General features: G+C 37.4%; 1 protein-coding gene across 1 annotated transcript in view; it reads right to left on the bottom strand.

Moving 5' to 3' along the window:
* Positions 1-26764, bottom strand: part of LOC122788396 (zinc finger protein 850-like) — a 1059174-nt gene that overhangs the window by 300214 nt on the left and 732196 nt on the right. The window contains exon 7 of the mRNA XM_044055467.1: positions 25229-26687. Within this exon, the coding sequence (XP_043911402.1) occupies positions 25229-26687 (1459 nt within the window). The remainder of the gene's footprint in view (positions 1-25228; positions 26688-26764) is intronic.

Raw genomic sequence — 26764 nt, 5'->3', positions numbered from 1 at the left:
CAACTCCCATATCCCTGACTACTGAATCAACTTTTAGGGTGTCTTATTGATGATGTCATTACCAACTCCCATATCCCTGACTACTGATCAACTTTTAGGGTGTCTTATTCATTATGTCATTACCAACTCCCATATCCCTGACTACTGAATCAACTTTTAGGGTGTCTTATTGATGATGTCATTACCAACTCCCATATCCCTGACTACTGAATCAACTTTTAGGGTGTCTTATTGATGATGTCATTACCAACTCCCATATCCCTGACTACTGAATCAACTTTTAGGGTGTCTTATTGATGATGTCATTACCAACTCCCATATCCCTGACTACTGAATCAACTTTTAGGGTGTCTTATTGATGATGTCATTACCAACGCCCATATCCCTGACTACTGAATCAACATTTAGGGTGTCTTATTGATGATGTCATTACCAACTCCCATATCCCTGACTACTGAATCAACTTTTAAGGGTGTCTTATTGATGATGTCATTACCCGGGATGGCAGACTTCCCAAAAGGTGCTATAATGCATGTGTTATTGAGTTTTAAGATATGGCTTTGGCACCAAGCATTTGTCTATATTAGACCCTCCTGAAGGCTATTCTCATTTTGGGGAATTCAATGACAGCTCCCAGTTTGCAATTATCTGCGAACCTGGTCAGTAAAAGGCCTTTGGCATTGGCTCTGACATCTGAGAAGTAGATGCCAAAGAAGACTGGGCCCAGCAGAGAGCTCTGGGAGGACTTCACTCATAACCAGCCTCTTTGTGGAGGTGGCCTGACCATTTCTTACCTCCTAGGTCCTATCGGTGAGTTAGCTAGCTGTCCAATGTCTTATAAAGGGGTTTGTACCTAGTTCCATAATTTTGTTGGCAATGCCTGAATGGGGTTTTGTGTTAACTACTTTAGCCAGCTCTAGGTAGGCAGTATGCACTATTCTCTCCCCATCCATTGCCTAAGTGACGTTTTCAAGGAATTCCACTAGATTCAGTAAGCATGACCTTCCTTTTACAAAAATCTGACTAGGATAGATCCAAGGTCTGGAGGTCTCCTATGTTCTTGTAGATAACTTCCATGATAACTCTTTCCAGTGCTTTGCAAATATGACTAGTCAGACTAATGAGTCTGTAGTTTCCAGGATCTGTTGAAGGTCCTCCCTTATCAGGGAGGATGACCGTTGTAGTTCTCTATTCATGTGGTCTGAAGGCTGTTTTAAAAAATAGTTAAATAATGTCTCAGGGGTCCTGAGAAGTCATATTTTAGACCATTCAGGAAGCATACTGGGATGTTATTGGGGTCCAGTGAGGCCGTGTTCTGGGCTTTAGTGAGTGCAGCCAATACATCCTCCCTAGTTATAGCTGGAGGGGTTATGTTTGGGGGTATTTTTTGGGGATGGTTGGAAGTGGTGGGGTAATTTGGAACTGAATTTCTCTGTTAACAAGTTTGCTTTATCGCCAGGCTCAATGAATTTGGCACAGTTAACCACCAGTTCAGCACATTGCTGTGTGCTGCCCTTGAGGTTTCCACCATAGCTGTAGAAAGCCTTATGGCTATCTTTCACCTGGGAGGATATCTTAACCTCACATTTTGCTTTGCTTGATCTACTAAGCCCTCTTAGTTGCCTATTTATTTTGATGACAGAGTTTCTATTTTTATGAGAATTACCCTTCCTGATTTTTTGCCATATATTTTCCTTTTGTTTTATATTCTGTTTAATTTGGGATCCCACCAGGGTGGTTTGTTTCTAGTGATAGTCTTGGGCTAGTCTTGGGCTTACTTCTGATAAGCCCTGAGTGGCTATGAGATCTAAGGGTATATGACAGATGATGTCTAAGTAAGCTAGAAGAAACAGAAGGGGTGTTTTTTTTCAAAATCTGAAAAAGTTGGAAGCCAAGGAATAGATTGTCTCGATGCTGAATTGGCAGCCAGTTTAAGACAGTGGTGTTCATATTTTGGGGAAGGGGTAATGAAGTGACAGATGGAGATTATTTGGATGGGGGTAAAGTTTCATCTGGACGCAGATACTGTAAGAAGCAGGCAGTACTCAAGTTAGGCTAACAGAATACCTTTGCCAATATCATTTCTTGTTGGACAGGAGATGAAAGTGATGACTTTGTTTTCCTAGAAGAGTGGGGAGTTTTATCTCTTTCTAGGTGTTGTTGAAATGATAGAAGTTAAGTGAAGGATTAAGCCATAATCCTTGGTATCTGAAGCTGTTAACCTGCTCAGTGACATTGTTAAGATGGTCAAGAATAAAAAGTGATTTGGAGTTCTTTTAGTCTGAGGACAGGGAACCCAACAGACTGAGAGTATAATACTGTTTGAGCCAGCAGAGTACACTTACATAAATAAAAGTGCTACTAGATACCCTGAGGTGCTTACTTTGTCCTTTACTGGGACAGAAAAGGCTAGCAAAGGTAGCAAATTCTGACAGAAATGTTCAGTATCATGGGTTATCCCTGGCAAATACTGACAGAGGAGAGGAGAGAACAGCTCATGAGAAGGCAATAACGTAAACTCATGAGTCCGAACCTAAAGAAAGACTGAATTTTTCTGTTCTTTATTATGTCTAAAGTTAAACAGTATGAGTAAGAGTCTTTGGTACTAAAAGTTTACATTTATATAAAATGAAGGTTTTGTTCCATAAATACACTAATAATTTCAGCCTGGAAACTGTTGGTGTTTCATTCCTAAAATAATGAAATGAAATCTAATAATAGTGGAAGTGCATGCTGTCTGAGTAAATTTCCCTAAGAAACTAGCCAAGACGAGGCATGCTATCTCACACTGATAGAGAAAGCAGACATAATTCAATCTTAAGCGGTTGCTGTTGTAAGTAAAGTGAAATGTTCAGAATGGGTATTTAAGCAGACAGAAGGTTGGAGACCAAAGTAAACTGATTCTGCTGTAAGTTATCTGGGTGTGTGACGTCTCTGCCTCAGTGCTGAGTAGCTGAGCTGTGTACACCCCAGAGGAAAGAAACATTTTGTTCCATTTATTTCACTCAGCCATTGTGCTAAAAGCAAACAGTGTACAAACAAAGCAGTATAGAGATTCATCCTAGAGTTTTACTTGGTATCTGTAAACTGCAGAACAGCAAAAGAATTGCCAGAAACTGAGCAGTGTGCATTCTGATACTGTGATAAGGAGTACAGCATCCTGGGGTTGGGGTGTTAGACGATCAGTGCATATCCCAGAGAATGCAAAGCTTTGCTTTTGTTGTTCAGCAGAAGTAGCATGTTAAGAAGTTATTTGAAGGGAAACAGCTGAAACACGTCGAAAGTATAGTAGCAATTGGGAAATGTGTTTCAAACAAACTGCAGAGTGCAGTAATGTGAATATACATGCAGTAAAACTACTAGCAAAATGTCTGCTGATACATCTGTAAAAAGTACTGAAGCAATGAGACTGTTGCCAGTTTCCATATTCATTGATAATATTTGCAAAATGTAATGTAGTGAGAAAGGAAACTACTTGTTGTGAGTGTGTGAATGGGTTATAATATTTGTGTAAGCCATGTGGAAAAATAACTATCTTTAAAGGTTACTATCTCTAACAAACTATGGGTTTTGTAAAATAAGCAGTTATGCCGGAAATTATAAAATCACTGAAACTGTGGGCTGGTGTTCTTTAAAAATGAATTATGCGTGAAGTGTAAGCCAAGGAGGTTGGCATAATGGCTAAGGTGTTTACCTTACAGACATAAGGTGCAGGGTTTGATACTCACATGAGGTAAATGGCTAGGCTTAAAATGGTGCACAACGACAGTTAACATATTGCTAATCTATGGGCCAAGCTGCTGTGGCATTTCTCTATTTAAAAAGGACAGGCATTTTAACACCATCACAATGTCTACTGAACTGAAGTGTAACCAGAAATTGAAAGTGGTACTAAGCCTTGTGCAACTTCTATGAAGGTGAAATGAAATACAGTTATGTGGATATGTACACTGAATAAAATGAGATGTAGTAATGGTGGAAATGTATGCTGTATGAGACAGGTATACTACATATATGTATTTTGTGGATCCCCTTCTAAAGCTCAAAGTTTCAAAACTTTAAACTTCAAAAGGCCCAGACCATAAGATCGAAGTTTTGAAACTGTCAACATTTTGAATGGAAATCGCCGTACAACACGGAATGGGATATTTACCATTTTCCTCACTGTAGTACGATCTCGGAGTTGGTACATTTATGTCAGTATTTCAAGATTATAAAGTGACTCTATATATATATATATATATATATATATATATATATATATATATATATATATATATATGGGTCCCCTTCACATGGTTGACTTCTCAGAAAGTCGACTTTCAAATGGCCGAGATCATATGATCGACTTTCGAAAAGCCAACCATGGGGAACCGCTATCTCCGTACAGTGCAGAATAGGAATATTTCCTTCTTCCGCACTGTAGTGCGATCTCGGAGTTGGTATATTTAAGTTATGGGGGGGTGGGGGTGGAGCCCAGCATGGGGGGGGGACTGCAGGGGCATAGCCCTTGCTAACAGTTTAAGGCAAGTGTTTGTTGTGTTTCATGTGTTTAGTTTACATGGTTGGCTTTTCAAAAGTTGATCATATGGTCTCAGCTATATGAAAGTTGACTTTCTGAACAGTTGACCATGTAAAGTAGACCCATATATGTGTGTGTGTGTATTATAGTCAAGAATCATGGGATATTGGTGACCACATGCATCACCTCAACTGCCTTCTCATACTAAATGTAGGTGCTATCACCAGTGTTACTATAAGTTGGCCTCTCCAGCTTCCCCTTCCTGAGACTCTTAATCCCCTCGGTGACGGAGCCTTCAGTCAACAAAACCATCTTCTCTGATTCTACACTCAGTATTCTCCTTTGCTTTTTGGCCCATGCCGCCGCCATGCTACCTACAAACCTACCCCCGAGTTCTACTGCCCCAGCCCTCCATACTATTTATTTGTTGGCTCCGTCCTTGTTCTTCACCTGATACCTTTGCTCTCCTTTCTGTACATTTCCCACAATTCCTTACCACTCTTCTATCCTGCCCAAGTGGCTCACTGTTACACTCAGCACTTCTGTCCTGCTGTTTTTTGAAGCTGAGTCCTGAATGGTCATCTCTGCCTCCACTTCCCCTTCATCACTTGCCACTGTGGTCTGCCCATCCTTTCACTTTGAGTTCACTTTGTTTCCCTGTAATGGCTGCATGACCCTGTTTTTTGCAGTCACCTTAATATGTTCAACTTCATCTATCTGTACACTTTGTAACTCTCTCCAGCCATGGCTTCTTGTCCCCTGCCTTTCTCCCACTAATTTTCTGTCATCATCACAGTAGCTCTCACTTTCTCCTACTGATTCTGCTGTACGTTTATTTTTAACTTTTTACATCCTCACTCCTTTCATTCAGTGTTAATAATGACACTGTCCTGTTCTGCTGCCTTGTTTGATAATTAGTAGAAAAGAATATAAAACCACAGTCCACCAGGCTAAAAACAAATGTGATTTATTCAGTGTTAGCGCTTTCAGGTGCAAACCCTTCCAAAGACACAAACCACACAACATAAAACTGAGTTTAAATACAAAAGCTTATGCAAATAATAAAAGCAATCATTCAATTAATCAATCAAATACAGAAGTACTAAAATTTCTGAATGAAAGGCCTACGCCTACTTAAAACAGGCTTTAAAGGTACCATGCCATTGAACCCTGGATACCTATTCGCTGCTAGTTTAATTATCCACCTAGTCTCACAATACTCAGTATTACTAGTAATGTCGCCCTTTCTCCCTCCCAAATTAACCTGTTTCAATGCCAAGAAAAGAAAATGATGTCCTGGATATCTTTCTATATGTTGGGAAAGTGCATTACATTTATCCTTAAGTCTGATGGCTGATAAGTGCATCAATATTCTGTCCTGAAATCTACAATTTGTCTTCCCCACATAGAAGGAAGAACAATCTACACAAGTAGCTAGATATATTATATTCTGGGACAGGCAAGCAGCCTGAACTCTCAGAGTATATTCCCTCCGTGTAGTGGGGTGAACAAATGTACAAGATTTATTAATATATTTGCAGGCTTTACATCTTTGACATGGAAACGTTCCAACCTTAGCCTTTTGTCTCTCATCCCTATGGGGTTTATCACAAAGGATCTGCTTCAAATTTTTATTCCTCTTATATATAAAATGTAAGCTACCCCCCACCAGTTCCTTCAGAGAATCATCTGTTTGTAAAATTCTCCAATTCTCTCTAATGATGTCTTGCACCCACCTGATATCACTGCTATAAGTTAACTGTAGGGGCACTTTACTTCTTACACTATTATCATACCATTTACTCCATTTATTGTACATATTATACCTATTTGATATGCCTTGATTGGAGAACCAAGGGGCACTCTTGGTGTCCCTGGAGCCCACAACATCACTTATTACCCCTTTTAACTCCATAGGTTTATATTCCCTGGTCAGCAGCCTATTAGTAAATTCACTAATTCTTCCTGTAGGACATCCTCATCAGTACATAATCTCGACAGTCATAAGGACCGTCCTTTCACTATGCTATGAAAAATAAAGCCTGGACGCATACTATCTTTAGCTAAGGGTCCATTTTCCGGCATGCTTTTCTAAACACTTTGGTGTTGAACACTCTGTGCCCACTTTGCTCTATCTTTATGTCCAAGAAATCAATCCCTTGTAAGAGGAATTAACTGTAAATCATAAAAAACTAGTAGTACCTTCCAGATGTCTGACAAAGTCCAGCACGCTTTCATGAGTGCCTGCCCATAAAATAAACACATCGTCTACAAAATGAGTGCAAAAGGCCAATTGCTGTTTCCATTGGTGTGCAGCCTCAAAAATAACTTCTTTCTCCCAATGAGCACGTACCAAATTGGCATAAGAGTATGCACAGGGGGTCCCCATAGCGACCCCCCATTTCTGCCAAAAGTACTGCCCCTCAAAGAGAAAGACATTATATTCCAAGACAAGCTCCAAGAGGCTGATAACCTGCTGTATATCATGCCCATTGAAATGTACACTTTCAAGTAATAATTAACTGCTCCTAAGCCATATACATTGGGTATAACTGTGAATACATCACGTATGTCCAATGTCACTAGTAAAAAGCTCTTATCATAAACACAAGTTCCTAAAAACTCATACAAATCTGTCAAAAATGGGCACTGTCTCTCAAAATCCTAGGTACTTGTCTCACAATTGATTTTATCCTATATTCAACCCACATGGAGCAGTATTCAGTGACCCACCCCCTGCCTGAAACTATGGGCCTAAAGGGTCGGTCAAGCAAATATTTATGTATTTTCATCAGTGCCTTTGGCATTGTAACAGGTTAATTTGGGAGGGAGGGAGAAAGGGTGACATTACTAGTAATACTGAGTATTGTGAGACCAGGTGGATAACTGAACTAGGGGCGAATAGGTATCCAGGGCTCAATGGCATGGTACCTTTAAAGCCTGTTTTAAGTAGGCGTAGGCCTTTCATTCAGAAATTTTAGTACTTCTGTATTTAATTGATTAATTGAATGATTGCTTTTATTACTTGCATAAGCTTTTGTATTTAAACTGAGTTTTATGTTGTGTGGTTTGTGTCTGAGGAAGGGTTTGTACCTGAAAGCGCTAACACTCAATAAATCGCATTTGTTTTCAGCCTGGTGGACTGTGGTTTGACATTCTTTTCTACTGTTGATTTTTAAACCACAGACCTTTGCTACCCGCGCCTGGTTTGCTTTTGTACTTTTTGTTTTTTACACGTGTGTGGTAGACATGCCTAATGTAAGAGGAATGGAAGATGTGGAACTTGATTATCGGCCAGTTACACAAGTGGCTAAGTCCTTTTGTGAGCAGATGAAGAAGATGACCAATATGGGTAACAATCCCTTACTAAACACGACTTTTTCTGGGGCTACTCATAACATCGGTGAGTCTCAAGAAATGGATGAAAAGGAACTGTTTTTTGTATGCCCACCTATGGGGATAAGTACCCAGAATTGCTGGCGCGTTGGCAAGAGATTCATTTACAAACCAGTTCTCAGTATATGGGTTTGCTGATTGAGTTTTTTCAGCCTGAGGAACAGAGATTGGTAAACTCCATAGAGAAAATGCAGCAAGAGATTGAGACCAAGTTTAAAAGTGAACACTACATACTGAAATTGGATACTTTGTATGGTGCGGTTAGTGTTGAGATTGAGACCAAGTTTAAAAGTGAACACTACATACTGAAATTGGATACTTTGTATGGTGCGGTTAGTGTTGAGATTCAGATCAAGTTTAAAAGTGAACACTACATACTGAAATTGGATACTTTGTATGGTGCGGTTAGTGTTGAGATTGAGACCAAGTTTAAAAGTGAACACTACATACTGAAATTGGATGCTTTGTATGGTGCGGTTAGTGTTTATGACAACAAGCTGCAGCAGGTGAAAGCCAGGAAGCTAAGAAGAGATCACAGTGACTTTAGCCTTGGCAACATTTTTGTTTGGCCAAGGAATAACTCTGCAACAATGAAACGTAGCACTAACACCATACAAGGTACTGGGGGTATGAAATTGGCAGAACGGTGCCAAGGAACTATCACTCCATCTACATCAAATGGCCTGACCAACCCCCAGATGATAACAGTGGATTCTTCCGATTCCAGATTAGAGCAACCACGAATGGATGACCAGATCAGGGTTCCTTTTGCTATCAGCCAATCAGCGATGGAACTGAGCATCTCTGCTGATGCCACACCCCCTGTAGGATCAGCAGGTAAGGGGGAAGCAACTATTGATGAATCTGCTAGCTCCATCGATGTTGTTGATGGAGAACAACCGCCACATACTTCGGAGAGAGCAAGGCAGCCCCAAGGTTTATACAAAAATGTGATGGACTAGGAGCATGACCCTAAACACTTTATTCGCAGCTGTTTTTTCACCCTCTTCCAGTACCTATGAGGAAGAAAAAGGAGAAGAGATTGGAACAGCAGGGGGAGGAGATGATGAAGAGATCATACAGCAGGGAACGGAAACGGAGGAAGGTCTCTGTGTGACTTCGGGTACTGATTGTTTGGTTTTTAATCTTTCTAGTACTGGGCTTTCTGACATACAGAAATGACTACTGAGTCAAGGACTCAATTTTGTACCAGCAGTCAAACATGTCTTCATTGATGTTATAATTGAGTTGGAACAATTTGGTAGAACTTTATGGCTTGAGAAACTTTTTGGTGATAGTGACCTAGCTATCTCTTCTCATGGTGTTTTACGTAAACCTAGTTTGTTCATATCTAATTATGACTCAACAGCTGATGTGTTCATTAGGACATGTGAGCAACAAATACGTGAAAAGGAATGCTATAAGCATAGTGATTGTTTTTATAATTTGTCATATGAAGAAAGACAAGCCCTTAAGGAAATACAAGAAAATAAACAATTAACAGTGCGCCCAGCAGATAAAGGAGGGGCTGTTATCTTAATGGACACTGTGTTCTATATGGACAAGATAGAACTTATGCTTACTATTAATGTTGCCTATGTAAAGTTTGATGGACTGACCATTAACCGTATTATCTCTTCTGCTAAACGAGCGATGGAGTGACCATTAACCATATTATCTCTCCTGTTAAAGGAGCGATGGGCTGACCATTAACAGTATTATCTCTCCTGTTAAAGGAGCGATGGGCTGACCATTAACAATATTATCTCTCATGTTAAAGGAGCGATGGGCTGACCATTAACCGTATTATCTCTCATATTAAAGGAGCGATGGGCTGACCATTAATCGTATTATCTCTCATGTTAAAGGAGCGATGGACTGACCATTAACCGTATTATCTCTCTTGTTAAAGGAGCGATGGACTGACCATTAACTGTATTATCTCTCCTGTTAAAGGAGCGATGGACTGACCATTAACCGTATCATCTCTCTTATTAAAGGAGCGATGGACTGACCATTAACCGTATTATCTCTCCTGTTAAAAGAGTGATGTGTGATTTGAAGGAGATGGGTGTTATCACAGATGATATATACAATTTCATTATTGTTGAACACCCGACAGTACCTGTTTTTAAGGCGCTGCCAAAGATACATAAATATTTGCTTGACCGACCCCTTAGGCCCATAGTTTCAGGCAGGGGGTGGGGTCACTGAATACTGCGCCATGTGGGTTGAATATAGGATGAAACTGATTGTGAGACAAGTACGTAGGATTGTGAGAGACAATGCCCATTTTTTGACAGATTTGTATGAGTTTTTAGGAACTTGTGTTTATGATAAGAGCCTTTTACTAGTGACATTGGACATTATTCATGGTCATACCCAATGTATATGGCTTAGGAGCAGTTAAGAAGTTATTACTTGAAAGTGTACATTTCAATGGGCATGATATACAGCAGGTCATAAGCCTCTTGGAGCTTGTCTTGTAATATAATGTCTTTCTCTTTGAGGGGCAGTACTTTTGGCAGAAATGGGGGAGGTCGCTAAGGGGACCCCTGTGCGAACTCATACGCCAATTTGGTACTTGCTCAGTGGGAGAAAGAGGTTATTTTTGAGGCTGCACACCAATGGAAACAGCAACTGGCTTTTTACACTCACTTTGTAGATGATGTGTTTATTTTATGGGCAGGCACTCATGAGACCTTGCTGGACTTTGTCAGATATCTGGAAGGACATAAAGATAGAGCAAAGTGGGCATAGAGTGTTCAACACCAAATTGTTTAGAAAAGCATGCTGGAAAAATGGACTCTCAGCTAAAGATAGTATGCGTCCAGGCTTTGTTTTTTGTAACATAGTGAAAGGACAGTCCTTACGACTGTCGAGGTTATGTACTGATGAGGATGTCCTACAGGAAGGATTAGTGACTTTTACTAATAGGCTGCTAACCTGGGGATATAAACCTATGGAGTTAAAAGGGGTAATAAGTGATGTTGTGGGCTCCAGGGGCACAAAGAGTGCCCCTTGGTTCTCCAATCAGGGCATATCAAATAGGTATAATATGTACAATAAACAGAGTAAATGGTATGATAATAGTGTAAGAAGTAAAGTGCCCCTACAATTAACTTATAGCAGTGATATCTGGTGGGTGCAAGACATCATTACAGAGAATTGGAGAATTTTACAAACAGATGATTCTCTGAAGGAACTGGTGGGGGGTGGCTTACATTTTATATATAAGAGGAATAAAAATTTGAAGCAGATCCTTTGTGATAAATGCCATAGGGATGAGAGACAAAAGGCTAAGGTTGGAATGTTTCCATGTCAAAGATGTAAAGCCTGCAAATATATTAATAAATCTTGTACATTTGTTCACCCCACTACATGGAGGGAATATACTCTGAGAGTTCAGGCTACTTGCTTGTCCCAGAATATAGTATATCTAGCTACTTGTGTAAATTGTTCTTCATTCTATGTGGGGAAGACAAATTGTAGATTTAAGGACATAATATTGTGTAGATTGTTCTTCATTCTATGTGGGGAAGACAAATTGTAGATTTAAGGACAGAATATTGAGGCACTTAGCCATCAGGCTTAAGGATAAAGGTAAAGCACTTTCCCAACATATAGAAAGATATCCAGGACATCATTTTCTGTTTTTGACATTGCAACAGGTTAATTTGGGAGGGAGAAAGGGCGACATTACTAGTAATACTGAGTATTGTGAGACTAGGTGGATAACTAAACTAGCAGCGAAAAGGTATCCAGGGTTCAATGGCATGGTACCTTTAAAGCCTGTTTTAAGTAGGCGTAGGCCTTTCATTCAGAAATTTTAGTACTTCTGTATTTGATTGATTAATTGAATGATTGCTTTTATTATTTGCATAAGCTTTTGTATTTAAACTCAGTTTTATGTTGTGTGGTTTGTGTCTTTGGAAGGGTTTGCACCTGAAAGCGCTAACACTCAATAAATCACACTTGTTTTTAGCCTGGTGGACTGTGGTTTTATATTCTTTTCTACTGTTGTTGATTTTTAAACCACAGACCTTTGCTACCCACTGCTGGTTTGCTATTGTATTGTTTGATAATTAGATCCTTTCTTCAGTTGTCATTTCCCATCTCTGCTCATCTGTACATCTAAAACACTCGGTCACATCCTTGTGAGGTTATACATGCTGTTTGATCCAGGCTGATTTTTCTCTTCATCACTTATACCATTTTCCTTTTGTATCGCTTTGGGCATCCTTTGCCTACCTCCTTCTCCCTATTCCAACTTCCATTGTGCTATGTTTTATATTATCCTCTTATTTCTATAGGTTTCATTGTCCACCAAATAAATCCCATTTTGACTGCTGTTCTCTTGTGTATAATGTCTTTCCTCCTAAGACACCTGATTGTGCTCTATTGTATCTTCTGTCACATAATTTTCCAAGATCACGTGTTATTTTATTATTATTCTCTCTCTCATATTTGTTAAACGTTTTATATGAGGCGCACCTTGCCCCACCCTACAGGACTCAGTCACATAGGCAACCAACCCATCTCACACCCTTTTAATGTCTGCACCCCAATGACAGGGTCATCGGAGTTACTAGATATCTGATCTAGGAGACCTCTGAGCAGTATAGCTTAATTCCCCACTGTCATAGTCACACAGTGGGCAAATGCAGACTGAGGGAATCAAACCCTGGACTACAGGAAACAGTTTATTACCAGCTCATAGCCTTAATCGTCTATGCTGTCAATCTTGCCACTGTTGTCTGCTTCTTTATTTTATTTTAAAGCCATAACAAATCAGCTGTAATGTTTATAGAGCCCTGGATGTGTTGTACAACGTATAGCACAAGTAGTAAACCTTCACGGGGCTTTTATGGCTCAAAAAGTGAGACACGGGTCCCCTCACAGCCATCTGTATGCTACACAGCACTACACAACCAAAAGATACAAAGTAGTTGTCTCTAAACAATAATATTAACAGTCTTACAAATGAAAAACCTTTATATTACAATATTGCAATCTAAGCATGCTGTCCTATTATTAGCACACGTTTACGTCCTAATATTCTTTTATTATGCGTTCTTTGATGTAAGACAAATCTAAGCATGCTGTTCTATTCTTAGCACACGTTTACGTCCTAATATTCTTTTATTATGCGTTCTTCGATGTAAGACAAATCTAAGCATGCTGTTCTATTATTAGCACACGTTTACGTCCTAATATTCTTTTATTATGCATTCTTCGATGAAAGACAAATCTAAGCATGCTGTCCTATTATTAGCACACATTTACGTCCTAATATTCTTTTATTATGCATTCTGCGATGTAAAACAAATCTAAGCATGCTGTCCTATTATTAGCACACGTTTACGTCCTAATATTCTTTTATTATGCATTCTTCGATGTAAGACAAATCTAAGCATGCTGTCCTATTATTAGCACATGTTTACGTCCTAATATTGTTTTATTATGAATTTTTCGATGTAAGACAAATCTAAGCATGCTGTCCAATTATTAGCACACGTTTACGTCCTAATATTCTTTTATTATGCGTTCTTCGATGTAAGACAAATCTAAGCATGCTGTTCTATTATTAGCACACGTTTACGTCCTAATATTCTTTTATTATGCGTTCTTCGATCTAAGACAAATCTAAGCATGCTGTTCTATTATTAGCACACGTTTACATCCTAATATTCTTTTATTATGCATTCTTCGATGTAAGACAAATCTAAGCATGCTGTCCTATTATTAGCACACGTTTACGTCCTAATATTCTTTTATTATGCATTCTGCGATGTAAGACAAATCTAAGCATGCTGTCCTATTATTAGCACACGTTTACGTCCTAATATTCTTTTATTATGCATTCTTCGATGTAAGACAAATCTAAGCATGCTGTCCTATTATTAGCACACGTTTACGTCCTAATATTCTTTTATTATGCATTCTTCGATGTAAGACAAATCTAAGCATGCTGTCCTATTATTAGCACACGTTTACGTCCTAATATTCTTTTATTATGCATTCTTCGATGTAAGACAAATCTAAGCATGCTGTCCTATTATTAGCACACGTTACGTCCTAATATTCTTTTATTATGCATTCTTCGATGTAAGACAAATCTAAGCATGCTGTCCTATTATTAGCACACGTTTACGTCCTAATATTCTTTTATTATGCGTTCTTCGATGTAAGACAAATCTAAGCATGCTGTTCTATTATTAGCACACGTTTACGTCCTAATATTCTTTTATTATGCATTCTTCGATGTAAGACAAATCTAAGCATGCTGTCCTATTATTAGCACACGTTTACGTCCTAATATTCTTTTATTATGCATTCTGCGATGTAAGACAAATCTAAGCATGCTGTCCTATTATTAGCACACGTTTACGTCCTAATATTCTTTTATTATGCATTCTTCGATGTAAGACAAATCTAAGCATGCTGTCCTATTATTAGCACACGTTTACGTCCTAATATTTTTTTATTATGCATTCTTCGATGTAAGACAAATCTAAGCATGCTGTCCTATTATTAGCACACGTTTAGGTCCTAATATTCTTTTATTATGCATTCTTCGATGTAAGACAAATCTAAGCATGCTGTCCTATTATTAGCACACGTTTACGTCCTAATATTCTTTTATTATGCATTCTTCGATGTAAGACAAATCTAAGCATGCTGTCCTATTATTAGCACACGTTTACATCCTAATATTCTTTTATTATGCATTCTTTGATGTAAGACAAATCTAAGCATGCTGTCCTATTATTAGCACACGTTTACGTCCTAATATTCTTTTATTATGCATTCTTCGATGTAAGACAAATCTAAGCATGCTGTCCTATTATTAGCACACGTTTACGTCCTAATATTCTTTTATTATGCATTCTTCGATGTAAGACAAATCTAAGCATGCTGTCCTATTATTAGCACACGTTTACGTCCTAATATTCTTTTATTATGCATTCTTCGATGTAAAACAAATCTAAGCATGCTGTCCTATTATTAGCACACGTTTACGTCCTAATATTCTTTTATTATGCATTCTGCGATGTAAGACAAATCTAAGCATGCTGTCCTATTATTAGCACACGTTTACGTCCTAATATTCTTTTATTATGCATTCTTCGATGTAAGACAAATCTAAGCATGCTGTCCTATTATTAGCACACGTTTACGTCCTAATATTCTTTTATTATGCGTTCTTCGATGTAAGACAAATCTAAGCATGCTGTTCTATTATTAGCACACGTTTACGTCCTAATATTCTTTTATTATGCATTCTTCGATGTAAGACAAATCTCATGTTATAAAAACCTTTATATTACAATACTGCAATCTAAGCATGCTGTCCTATTATTAGCACACGTTTACATCCTAATATTCTTTTATTATGCATTCTTCGATGTAAGACAAATCTAAGCATGCTGTCCTATTATTAGCACACGCTTACGTCCTAATATTCTTTTATTATGCATTCTCTGATGTAAGACAAATCTAAGCATGCTGTCCTATTATTAGCACATGTTTACGTCCTAATATTCTTTTATTATGCATTCTTCGATGTAAGACAAATCTAAGCATGCTGTCCTATTATTAGCACATGTTTACGTCCTAATATTCTTTTATTATGCATTCTTCGATGTAAGACAAATCTAAGCATGCTGTCCTATTATTAGCACACGCTTACGTCCTAATATTCTTTTATTATGCATTCTCTGATGTAAGACAAATCTAAGCATGCTGTCCTATTATTAGCACACGTTTACGTCCTAATATTCTTTTATTATGCATTCTTCGATGTAAGACAAATCTAAGCATGCTGTCCTATTATTAGCACACGTTTACGTCCTAATATTCTTTTATTATGCATTCTTCGATGTAAGACAAATCTAAGCATGCTGTCCTATTATTAGCACACGTTTACGTCCTAATATTCTTTTATTATGCATTCTTCGATGTAAGACAAATCTAAGCATGCTGTCCTATTATTAGCACACGCTTACGTCCTAATATTCTTTTATTATGCATTCTCTGATGTAAGACAAATCTAAGCATGCTGTCCTATTATTAGCACACGTTTACGTCCTAATATTCTTTTATTATGCATTCTTCGATGCAAAACAAATCTAAGCATGCTGTCCTAATATTCTTTTATTATGCATTCTTCGATGTAAGACAAATCTAAGCATGCTGTCCTATTATTAGCACACGTTTACGTCCTAATATTCTTTTATTATGCATTCTTCGATGTAAGACAAATCTAAGCATGCTGTCCTATTATTAGCACACGTTTACGTCCTAATATTCTTTTATTATGCATTCTTCGATGTAAGACAAATCTAAGCATGCTGTTGTATTATTAGCACACATTTACGTCCTAATATCCTTTTATTATGCATTCTTCGATGTAAGACAAATCTAAGCATGCTGTCCTATTATTAGCACATGTTTACGTCCTAATATTGTTTTATTATGCATTTTTCGATGTAAGACAAATCTAAGCATGCTGTCCTATTAATAGCACACGGTTACGTCCTAATATTCTTTTATTATGCATTCTTCGATGTAAGATAAATCTAAGCATGCTGTTCTATTATTAGCACACGTTTACGTCCTAATATTCTTTTATTATGCGTTCTTCGATGTAAGACAAATCTAAGCATGCTGTTCTATTATTAGCACACGTTTACGTCCTAATATTCTTTTATTATGCATTCTTCGATGTAAGACAAATCTAAGCATGCTGTCCTATTATTAGCACACGTTTATGTCCTAATATTCTTTTATTATGCATTCTGCGATGTAAAACAAATCTAAGCATGCTGTCCTATTATTAGCACACGTTTACGTCCTAATATTCTTTTATTATGCATTCTTCGATGTAAGACAAATCTAAGCATGCTGTCCTATTATTAGCACACGTTTACGTCCTAATATTCTTTTATTATGCATTCTTCGATGTAAGACAAATCTAAGCATGCTGTCCTATTATTAGCACACGTTTACGTCCTAATATTCTTTTATTATGCATTCTTCGATGTAAGACAAATCTAAGCATGCTGTCCTATTATTAGCACACGTTTACGTCCTAATATTCTTTTATTATGCATTCTTCGATGTAAGACAAATCTAAGCATGCTGTCCTATTATTAGCACACGTTTACGTCCTAATATTCTTTTATTATGCATTCTTGATGTAAGACAAATCTAAGCATGCTGTCCTATTATTAGCACACGTTACGTCCTAATATTCTTTTATTATGCATTCTTCGATGTAAGACAAATCTAAGCATGCTGTCCTATTATTAGCACACGTTTACGTCCTAATATTCTTTTATTATGCATTCTTGATGTAAGACAAATCTAAGCATGCTGTCCTATTATTAGCACACGTTACGTCCTAATATTCTTTTATTATGCATTCTTCGATGTAAGACAAATCTAAGCATGCTGTCCTATTATTAGCACACGTTTACGTCCTAATATTCTTTTATTATGCATTCTTCGATGTAAGACAAATCTAAGCATGCTCTCCTATTATTAGCACACGTTACGTCCTAATATTCTTTTATTATGCATTCTTCGATGTAAGACAAATCTAAGCATGCTGTCCTATTATTAGCACAAGTTTAAGTCCTAATATTCTTTTATTATGCATTCTTCGATGTAAGACAAATCTAAGCATGCTGTCCTATTATTAGCACGCTTACGTCCTAATATTCTTTTATTATGCATTCTTCGATGTAAGACAAATCTAAGCATGCTGTCCTATTATTAGCACACGTTTACGTCCTAATATTCTTTTATTATGCATTCTTGATGTAAGACAAATCTAAGCATGCTGTCCTATTATTAGCACACGTTTACGTCCTAATATTCTTTTATTATGCATTCTTCGATGTAAGACAAATCTAAGCATGCTGTCCTATTATTAGCACACGTTTACGTCCTAATATTCTTTTATTATGCATTCTTGATGTAAGACAAATCTAAGCATGCTGTCCTATTATTAGCACACGTTTACGCCCTAATATTCTTTTATTATGCATTCTTCGATGTAAGACAAATCTAAGCATGCTGTCCTATTATTAGCACACGTTTACGTCCTAATATTCTTTTATTATGCATTCTTCGATGTAAGACAAATCTAAGCATGCTGTCCTATTATTAGCACACGTTTACGTCCTAATATTCTTTTATTATGCATTCTTCGATGTAAGACAAATCTAAGCATGCTGTCCTATTATTAGCACACGTTTACGTCCTAATATTCTTTTATTATGCATTCTCTGATGTAAGACAAATCTAAGCATGCTGTCCTATTATTAGCACACGTTTACGTCCTAATATTCTTTTATTATGCATTCTTCGATGTAAGACAAATCTAAGCATGCTGTCCTATTATTAGCACACGTTTACGTCCTAATATTCTTTTATTATGCATTCTTCGATGTAAGACAAATCTAAGCATGCTGTCCTATTATTAGCACACGCTTACGTCCTAATATTCTTTTATTATGCATTCTTCGATGTAAGACAAATCTAAGCATGCTGTCCTATTATTAGCACACGTTTACGTCCTAATATTCTTTTATTATGCATTCTTGATGTAAGACAAATCTAAGCATGCTGTCCTATTATTAGCACACGTTTACGTCCTAATATTCTTTTATTATGCATTCTTCGATGTAAGACAAATCTAAGCATGCTGTCCTATTATTAGCACTCGTTTACGTCCTAATATTCTTTTATTATGCATTCTTCGATGTAAGACAAATCTAAGCATGCTGTCCTATTATTAGCACACGTTTACGTCCTAATATTCTTTTATTATGCATTCTTCGATGTAAGACAAATCTAAGCATGCTGTCCTATTATTAGCACACGTTTACGTCCTAATATTCTTTTATTATGCATTCTTCGATGTAAGACAAATCTAAGCATGCTGTCCTATTATTAGCACACGTTTACGTCCTAATATTCTTTTATTATGCATTCTTCGATGTAAGACAAATCTAAGCATGCTGTCCTATTATTAGCACACGTTTACGTCCTAATATTCTTTTATTATGCATTCTTCGATGTAAGACAAATCTAAGCATGCTGTCCTATTATTAGCACACATTTACATCCTAATATTCTTTTATTATGCATTCTTGATGTAAGACAAATCTAAGCATGCTGTCCTATTATTAGCACACGTTTACGTCCTAATATTCTTTTATTATGCATTCTTCGATGTAAGACAAATCTAAGCATGCTGTCCTATTATTAGCACACGTTTACGTCCTAATATTCTTTTATTATGCATTCTTCGATGTAAGACAAATCTAAGCATGCTGTCCTATTATTAGCACACGTTTACTTCCTATTATTCTTTTATTATGCATTCTGCAATGTAAGACAAATCTAAGCATGCTGTCCTATTATTAGCACACGTTTACGTCCTAATATTCTTTTATTATGCATTCTTTGATGTAAGACAAATCTAAGCATGCTGTCCTATTATTAGCACACGTTTACGTCCTAATATCCTTTTATTATGCATTCTTCGATGTAAGACAAATCTAAGCATGCTGTCCTATTATTAGCACACGTTTACGTCCTAATATTCTTTTATTATGCATTCTTCGATGTAAGACAAATCTAAGCATGCTGTCCTATTATTAGCACACGTTTACGTCCTAATATTCTTTTATTATGCATTCTTCGATGTAAGACAAATCTAAGCATGCTGTTCTATTATTAGCACACATTTACATCCTAATATTCTTTTATTATGCATTCTTCGATGTAAGACAAATCTAAGCATGCTGTCTTATTATTAGCACACGTTTTCGTCCTAATATTCTTTTATTATGCATTCTTCGATGTAAGACAAATCTAAGCATGCTGTCCTATTATTAGCACACGTTTACGTCCTAATATTCTTTTATTATGCATTTTTCGATGTAAGACAAATCTAAGCATGCTGTCCTATTATTAGCACACGTTTACTTCCTAATATTCTTTTATTATGCATTCTTCGATGTAAGACAAATCTAAGCATGCTGTCCTATTATTAGCACACGTTACGTCCTAATATTCTTTTATTATGCATTCTTGATGTAAGACAAATCTAAGCATGCTGTCCTATTATTAGCACACGTTTACGTCCTAATATTCTTTTATTATGCATTCTTCGATGTAAGACAAATCTAAGCATGCTGTCCTATTATTAGCACACGTTTACGTCCTAATATTCTTTTATTATGCATTCTTCGATGTAAGACAAATCTAAGCATGCTGTCCTATTATTAGCACACGTTTACGTCCTAATATTCTTTTATTATGCATTCTTCGATGTAAGACAAATCTAAGCATGCTGTCCTATTATTAGCACACATTTACGTCCTAATATTCTTTTATTATGCATTCTTCGATGTAAGACAAATCTAAGCATGCTGTCCTATCATTAGCACACGTTTACGTCCTAATATTCTTTTATTATGCGTTCTTCGATGTAAGACAAATCTAAGCATGGTGTTCTATTATTAGCACACGTTTACGTCCTAATATTCTTTTATTATGCATTCTTCGATGTAAGACAAATCTCATGTTATAAAAACCTTTATATTACAATACTGCAATCTAAGCATGCTGTCCTATTATTAGCACACGTTTACGTCCTAATATTCTTTTATTATGCATTCTTCGATGTAAGACAAATCTAAGCATGCTGTCCTATTATTAGCACACGTTTACGTCCTAATATTCTTTTATTATGCATTCTTCGATGTAAGACAAATCTAGGCATGCTGTCCTATTATTAGCACACATTTACGTCCTAATATTCTTTTATTATGCATTCTTCGATGTAAGACAAATCTAAGCATGCTGTCCTATTATTAGCACACGTTTACGTCCTAATATTCTTTTATTATGCATTCTTCGATGTAAGACAAATCTAAACATGCTGTCCTATTATTAGGACACGTTTACGTCCTAATATTCTTTTATTATGCATTCTTCGATGTAAGACAAATCTAAGCATGCTGTCCTATTATTAGCACACGTTTACGTCCTAATATTCTTTTATTATGCATTCTTCGATGTAAGACAAATCTAAGCATGCTGTCCTATTATTAGCACATGTTTACATCCTAATATTCTTTTATTATGCATTCTTCAATGTAAAACAAATCTAAGCATGCTGTCCTATTATTAGCACACGTTTAGGTCCTAATATTCTTTTATTATGCATTCTGCGATGTAAGACAAATCTAAGCATGCTGTCCTATTATTAGCACACGTTTACGTCCTAATATTCTTTTATTATGCATTCTTCGATGTAAGACAAATCTAAGCATGCTGTCCAATTATTAGCACACGTTTACGTCCTAATATTCTTTTATTATGCGTTCTTCGATGTAAGACAAATCTAAGCATGCTGTTCTATTATTAGCACACGTTTACGTCCTAATATTCTTTTATTATGCATTCTTCGATGTAAGACAAATCTCATGTTATAAAAACCTTTATATTACAATACTGCAATCTAAGCATGCTGTCCTATTATTAGCACACGTTTACGTCCTAATATTCTTTTATTATGCATTCTTCGATGTAAGACAAATCTAAGCATGCTGTCCTATTATTAGCACTTGTTTACGTCCTAATATTCTTTTATTATGCATTCTTCGATGTAAGACAAATCTAAGCATGCTGTCCTATTATTAGCACTCGTTTATGTCCTAATATTCTTTTATTATGCATTCTTCGATGTAAGACAAATCTAAGCATGCTGTCCTGTTATTAGCACATGTTTACGTCCTAATATTATTTTATTATGCATTCTTCGATGTAAGACAAATCTAAGCATGCTGTCCTATTATTAGCACACGTTTACGTCCTAATATTCTTTTATTATGCATTCTTCGATGTAAGACAAATCTAAGCATGCTGTCCTATTATTAGCACACGTTTACGTCCTAATATTCTTTTATTATGCATTCTTCGATGTAAGACAAATCTAAGCATGCTGTTCTATTATTAGCACACGTTTACATCCTAATATTCTTTTATTATGCATTCTTCGATGTAAGACAAATCTAAGCATGCTGTCCTATTATTAGCACACGTTTACCTCCTAATATTCTTTTATTATGCATTCTTCGATGTAAGACAAATCTAAGCATGCTGTCCTATTATTAGCACACGTTTACGTCCTAATATTCTTTTATTATGCATTCTTCGATGTAAGACAAATCTAAGCATGCTGTCCTATTATTAGCACACGTTTACTTCCTATTATTCTTTTATTATGCATTCTGCAATGTAAGACAAATCTAAGCATGCTGTCCTATTATTAGCACACGTTTACGTCCTAATATTCTTTTATTATGCATTCTGCGATGTAAGACAAATCTAAGCATGCTGTCCTATTATTAGCACACGTTTACATCCTAATATTCTTTTATTATGCATTCTTCGATGTAAGACAAATCTAAGCATTTTGTCCTATTATTAGCACACGTTTACGTCCTAATATTCTTTTATTATGCATTCTTCGATGTAAGACAAATCTAAGCATGCTGTCCTATTATTAGCATACGTTTACGTCCTAATATTCTTTTATTATGCATTCTGCGATGTAAAACAAATCTAAGCATGCTGTCCTATTATTAGCACACGTTTACGTCCTAATATTCTTTTATTATGCGTTCTTCGATGTAAGACAAATCTAAGCATGCTGTCCTATTATTAGCACACGTTTACGTCCTAATATTCTTTTATTATGCATTCTGCGATGTAAGACAAATCTAAGCATGCTGTCCTATTATTAGCACACGTTTACGTCCTAATATTCTTTTATTATGCATTCTTCGATGTAAGACAAATCTAAGCATGCTGTCCTATTATTAGCACACGTTTACGTCCTAATATTCTTTTATTATGCATTCTTGATGTAAGACAAATCTAAGCATGCTGTCCTATTATTAGCACATGTTTACGTCCTAATATTCTTTTATTATGCATTCTTCGATGTAAGACAAATCTAAGCATGCTGTCCTATTATTAGCACACGTTACGTCCTAATATTCTTTTATTATGCATTCTTCGATGTAAGACAAATCTAAGCATGCTGTCCTATTATTAGCACACGTTTACGTCCTAATATTCTTTTATTATGCATTCTTCGATGTAAGACAAATCTAAGCATGCTGTCCTATTATTAGCACACGTTTACATCCTAATATTCTTTTATTATGCATTCTTCGATGTAAATCAAATCTAAGCATGCTGTCCTATTATTAGCACATGTTTACGCCCTAATATTCTTTTATTATGCATTCTTCGATGTAAGACAAATCTAAGCATGCTGTCCTATTATTAGCACATGTTTACGTCCTAATATTCTTTTATTATGCATTCTTCGATGTAAGACAAATCTAAGCATGCTGTCCTATTATTAGCACACGTTTACGTCCTAATATTCTTTTATTATGCATTCTTCGATGTAAGACAAATCTAAGCATGCTGTCCTATTATTAGCACACGTTTACGTCCTAATATTCTTTTATTATGCATTCTTCGATGTAAGACAAATCTAAGCATGCTGTCCTATTATTAGCTCACGTTTACGTCCTAATATTCTTTTATTATGCATTCTTCGATGTAAAACAAATCTAAGCATGCTGTCCTATTATTAGCACACATTTACGTCCTAATATTCTTTTATTATGCATTCTTCGATGTAAAACAAATCTAAGCATGCTGTCCTATTATTAGCACATGTTTACGTCCTAATATTCTTTTATTATGCATTCTTCGATGTAAGACAAATCTAAGCATGCTGTCCTATTATTAGCACACGCCACGTCCTAATATTCTTTTATTATGCATTCTTCGATGTAAAGCAAATCTAAGCATGCTGTCCTATTATTAGCACACGTTTACGTCCTAATATTCTTTTATTATGCATTCTTCGATGTAAAACAAATCTAAGCATGCTGTCCTATTATTAGCACACGTTTACGTCCTAATATTCTTTTATTATGCATTCTTCGATGTAAGACAAATCTAAGCATGCTGTCCTATTATTAGCACACATTTACGTCCTAATATTCTTTTATTATGCATTCTTCGATGTAAAACAAATCTAAGCATGCTGTCCTATTATTAGCACACGTTTACGTCCTAATATTCTTTTATTATGCATTTTTCGATGTAAAACAAATCTCATGTTATTACTTCCACAAAGTCTTCTTGATTCCTTTTATTATTCCTATTACTGCCTTGGCTGCATGGGTGTCTCTGGTCCCAGAGGATTAGTACTGCTCTCTCTACCCCCTATCCTGTACTAAGGGACCTGCTTGGTCTTTCAGGACCCCTTTGTTATTTATTTGTTCCAAATGTCCCACCGTCTGGCCAAGGAAACCTGTAGCCCCAGCTCAATATTTTTGCTCTCAGCTGCAAAAAGAAAGGAAAAAGACTAAGAAGGTCTGTTCCACCTTGGACCTCCCTATTAAGCTGTATTTTGTAGTTGTACTTGACCTAGGACCTAGAGAAACCAAGCTAACAAATAGGGAACCCTGCAGCAATTCATTTCTCCTCTAAACCCCTATAGCAATCTGCTACTTTCTCCCTTTGCTATCTCTTATCTGTAGTCCCTCTTCTAGCTATCTCTAATATACATACCTCTGTTGTATTTTACTTTCTGTCCACTAGGTGGCACCCTAATCCAGACTAGGGTTATACCTAGTTCTCTACCTTCCCAGATATCAGCTCTGCATACTATTTCCAGCTCTCTTCCCCTGACTAATTGCTAATCTCCTTGCTGTATCACTCTGCTGCTACCTTTCTCTTCCCACCATCAAGCTACACTCTTTTCAGTCCTTCCACTCCACCAACATTTCTCTACCTCTCACCTGATTTACCACTCTCTTTCAACCTGGACATACTTACTTTGCCTCAAGAATCTGCTTCTGCTCTCTGATTGTCTCTGCAGACTCTCACTTACCTGCTCTATGATCTCCTGGTCCTTCTTCTTACCTAGCCCTCTGTATCTCCATACCCTCTTCTCCCCACTTCCTTTCTCTATTGCACACTCTACTACTACAAAGGCCTCTCCACTTTCACTCTCTCCAAGAATTCTCACCTATGCATGACTTCTGGGAAACCTGCGGCTGCTAGATCACTCCTTATGTGTCTTTGCCCCTCCCCTATCTACCTGCCCCCCCTCTCTCGTTTCTCCTCCTCCTCCTACCTAAGGGCATATAGTGGTGAAACCCTTGGTGGCACCATCTTTATTATTCCTCTTACTGCCCTGGCTGCATGGGTGTCCCTGGTCCCACAGGATTAGTACTGCTGTAAGTGTTGTATCTTGAATGTGGTTTCGTTCTTAAGACTTTATAACTGTTGTATGCTGTCCCTGTTGTATGCTGTCCCTGTTGTATTCTGTCCCTGTTGTAGCTGTCCCTGTTGTATGCTGTCCCTGTTGTATGCTGTCCCTGTTGTTGTATGCTGTCCCTGTTGTATGCTGTCCCTGTTGTATGCTGTCCCTGTTGTTGTATGCTGTCCCTGTTGTATGCTGTCCCTGTTGTTGTATGCTGTCCCTGTTGTATGCTGTCCCTGTTGTATGCTGTCCCTGTTGTTGTATGCTGTCCCTGTTGTATGCTGTCCCTGCTGTATGCTGTCCCTGTTGTATGCTGTCCCTGCTGTATGCTGTCCCTGTTGTTGTATGCTGTCCCTGTTGTATGCTGTCCCTGTTGTATGCTGTCCCTGTTGTTGTATGCTGTCCCTGTTGTATGCTGTCCCTGCTGTATGCTGTCCCTGTTGTATGCTGTCCCTGCTGTATGCTGTCCCTGTTGTATGCTGTCCCTGTTGTATGCTATCCCTGCTGTATGCTGTCCCTGTTGTTGTATGCTGTCCCTGCTGTATGCTGTCCCTGTTGTTGTATGCTGTCCCTGTTGTTGTATGCTGTCCCTGTTGTATGCTGTCCCTGCTGTATGCTGTCCCTGTTGTATGCTGTCCCTGTTGTTGTATGCTGTCCCTGTTGTTGTATGCTGTCCCTGCTGTATGCTGTCCCTGTTGTTGTATGCTGTCCCTGCTGTATGCTGTCCCTGTTGTATGCTGTCCCTGTTGTATGCTGTCCCTGTTGTTGTATGCTGTCCCTGTTGTATGCTGTCCCTGTTGTATGCTGTCCCTGTTGTATGCTGTCCCTGCTGTATGCTGTCCCTGTTGTTGTATGCTGTCCCTGTTGTATGCTGTCCCTGCTGTATGCTGTCCCTGTTGTTGTATGCTGTCCCTGCTGTATGCTGTCCCTGTTGTATGCTGTCCCTGTTGTATGCTGTCCCTGCTGTATGCTGTCCCTGTTGTATGCTGTCCCTGTTGTATGCTGTCCCTGCTGTATGCTGTCCCTGTTGTATGCTGTCCCTGTTGTATGCTGTCCCTGCTGTATGCTGTCCCTGTTGTTGTATGCTGTCCCTGCTGTATGCTGTCCCTGTTGTTGTATGCTGTCCCTGTTGTATGCTGTCCCTGTTGTATGCTGTCCCTGTTGTTGTATGCTGTCCCTGCTGTATGCTGTCCCTGTTGTTGTATGCTGTCCCTGTTGTATGCTGTCCCTGTTGTATGCTGTCCCTGCTGTATGCTGTCCCTGTTGTTGTATGCTGTCCCTGCTGTATGCTGTCCCTGTTGTATGCTGTCCCTGTTGTATGCTGTCCCTGTTGTATGCTGTCCCTTCTGCTAAGAGCAGAACGGCATCTATCTAAGCTGTTTACACCTTGCATTGTAGATATTTATGTGCATTGTCTTTTTTTTTTTATATATCCTTATTGCTGACAATTATGTTATAGAATA

This window comes from Protopterus annectens, chromosome 13.part0, assembly GCF_019279795.1.
Source record: "Protopterus annectens isolate FY-2018-M chromosome 13.part0, PAN1.0, whole genome shotgun sequence".
NCBI lineage: Eukaryota > Metazoa > Chordata > Ceratodontiformes > Protopteridae > Protopterus > Protopterus annectens.
This window is presented reverse-complemented; position numbering and strand designations above follow the sequence as displayed.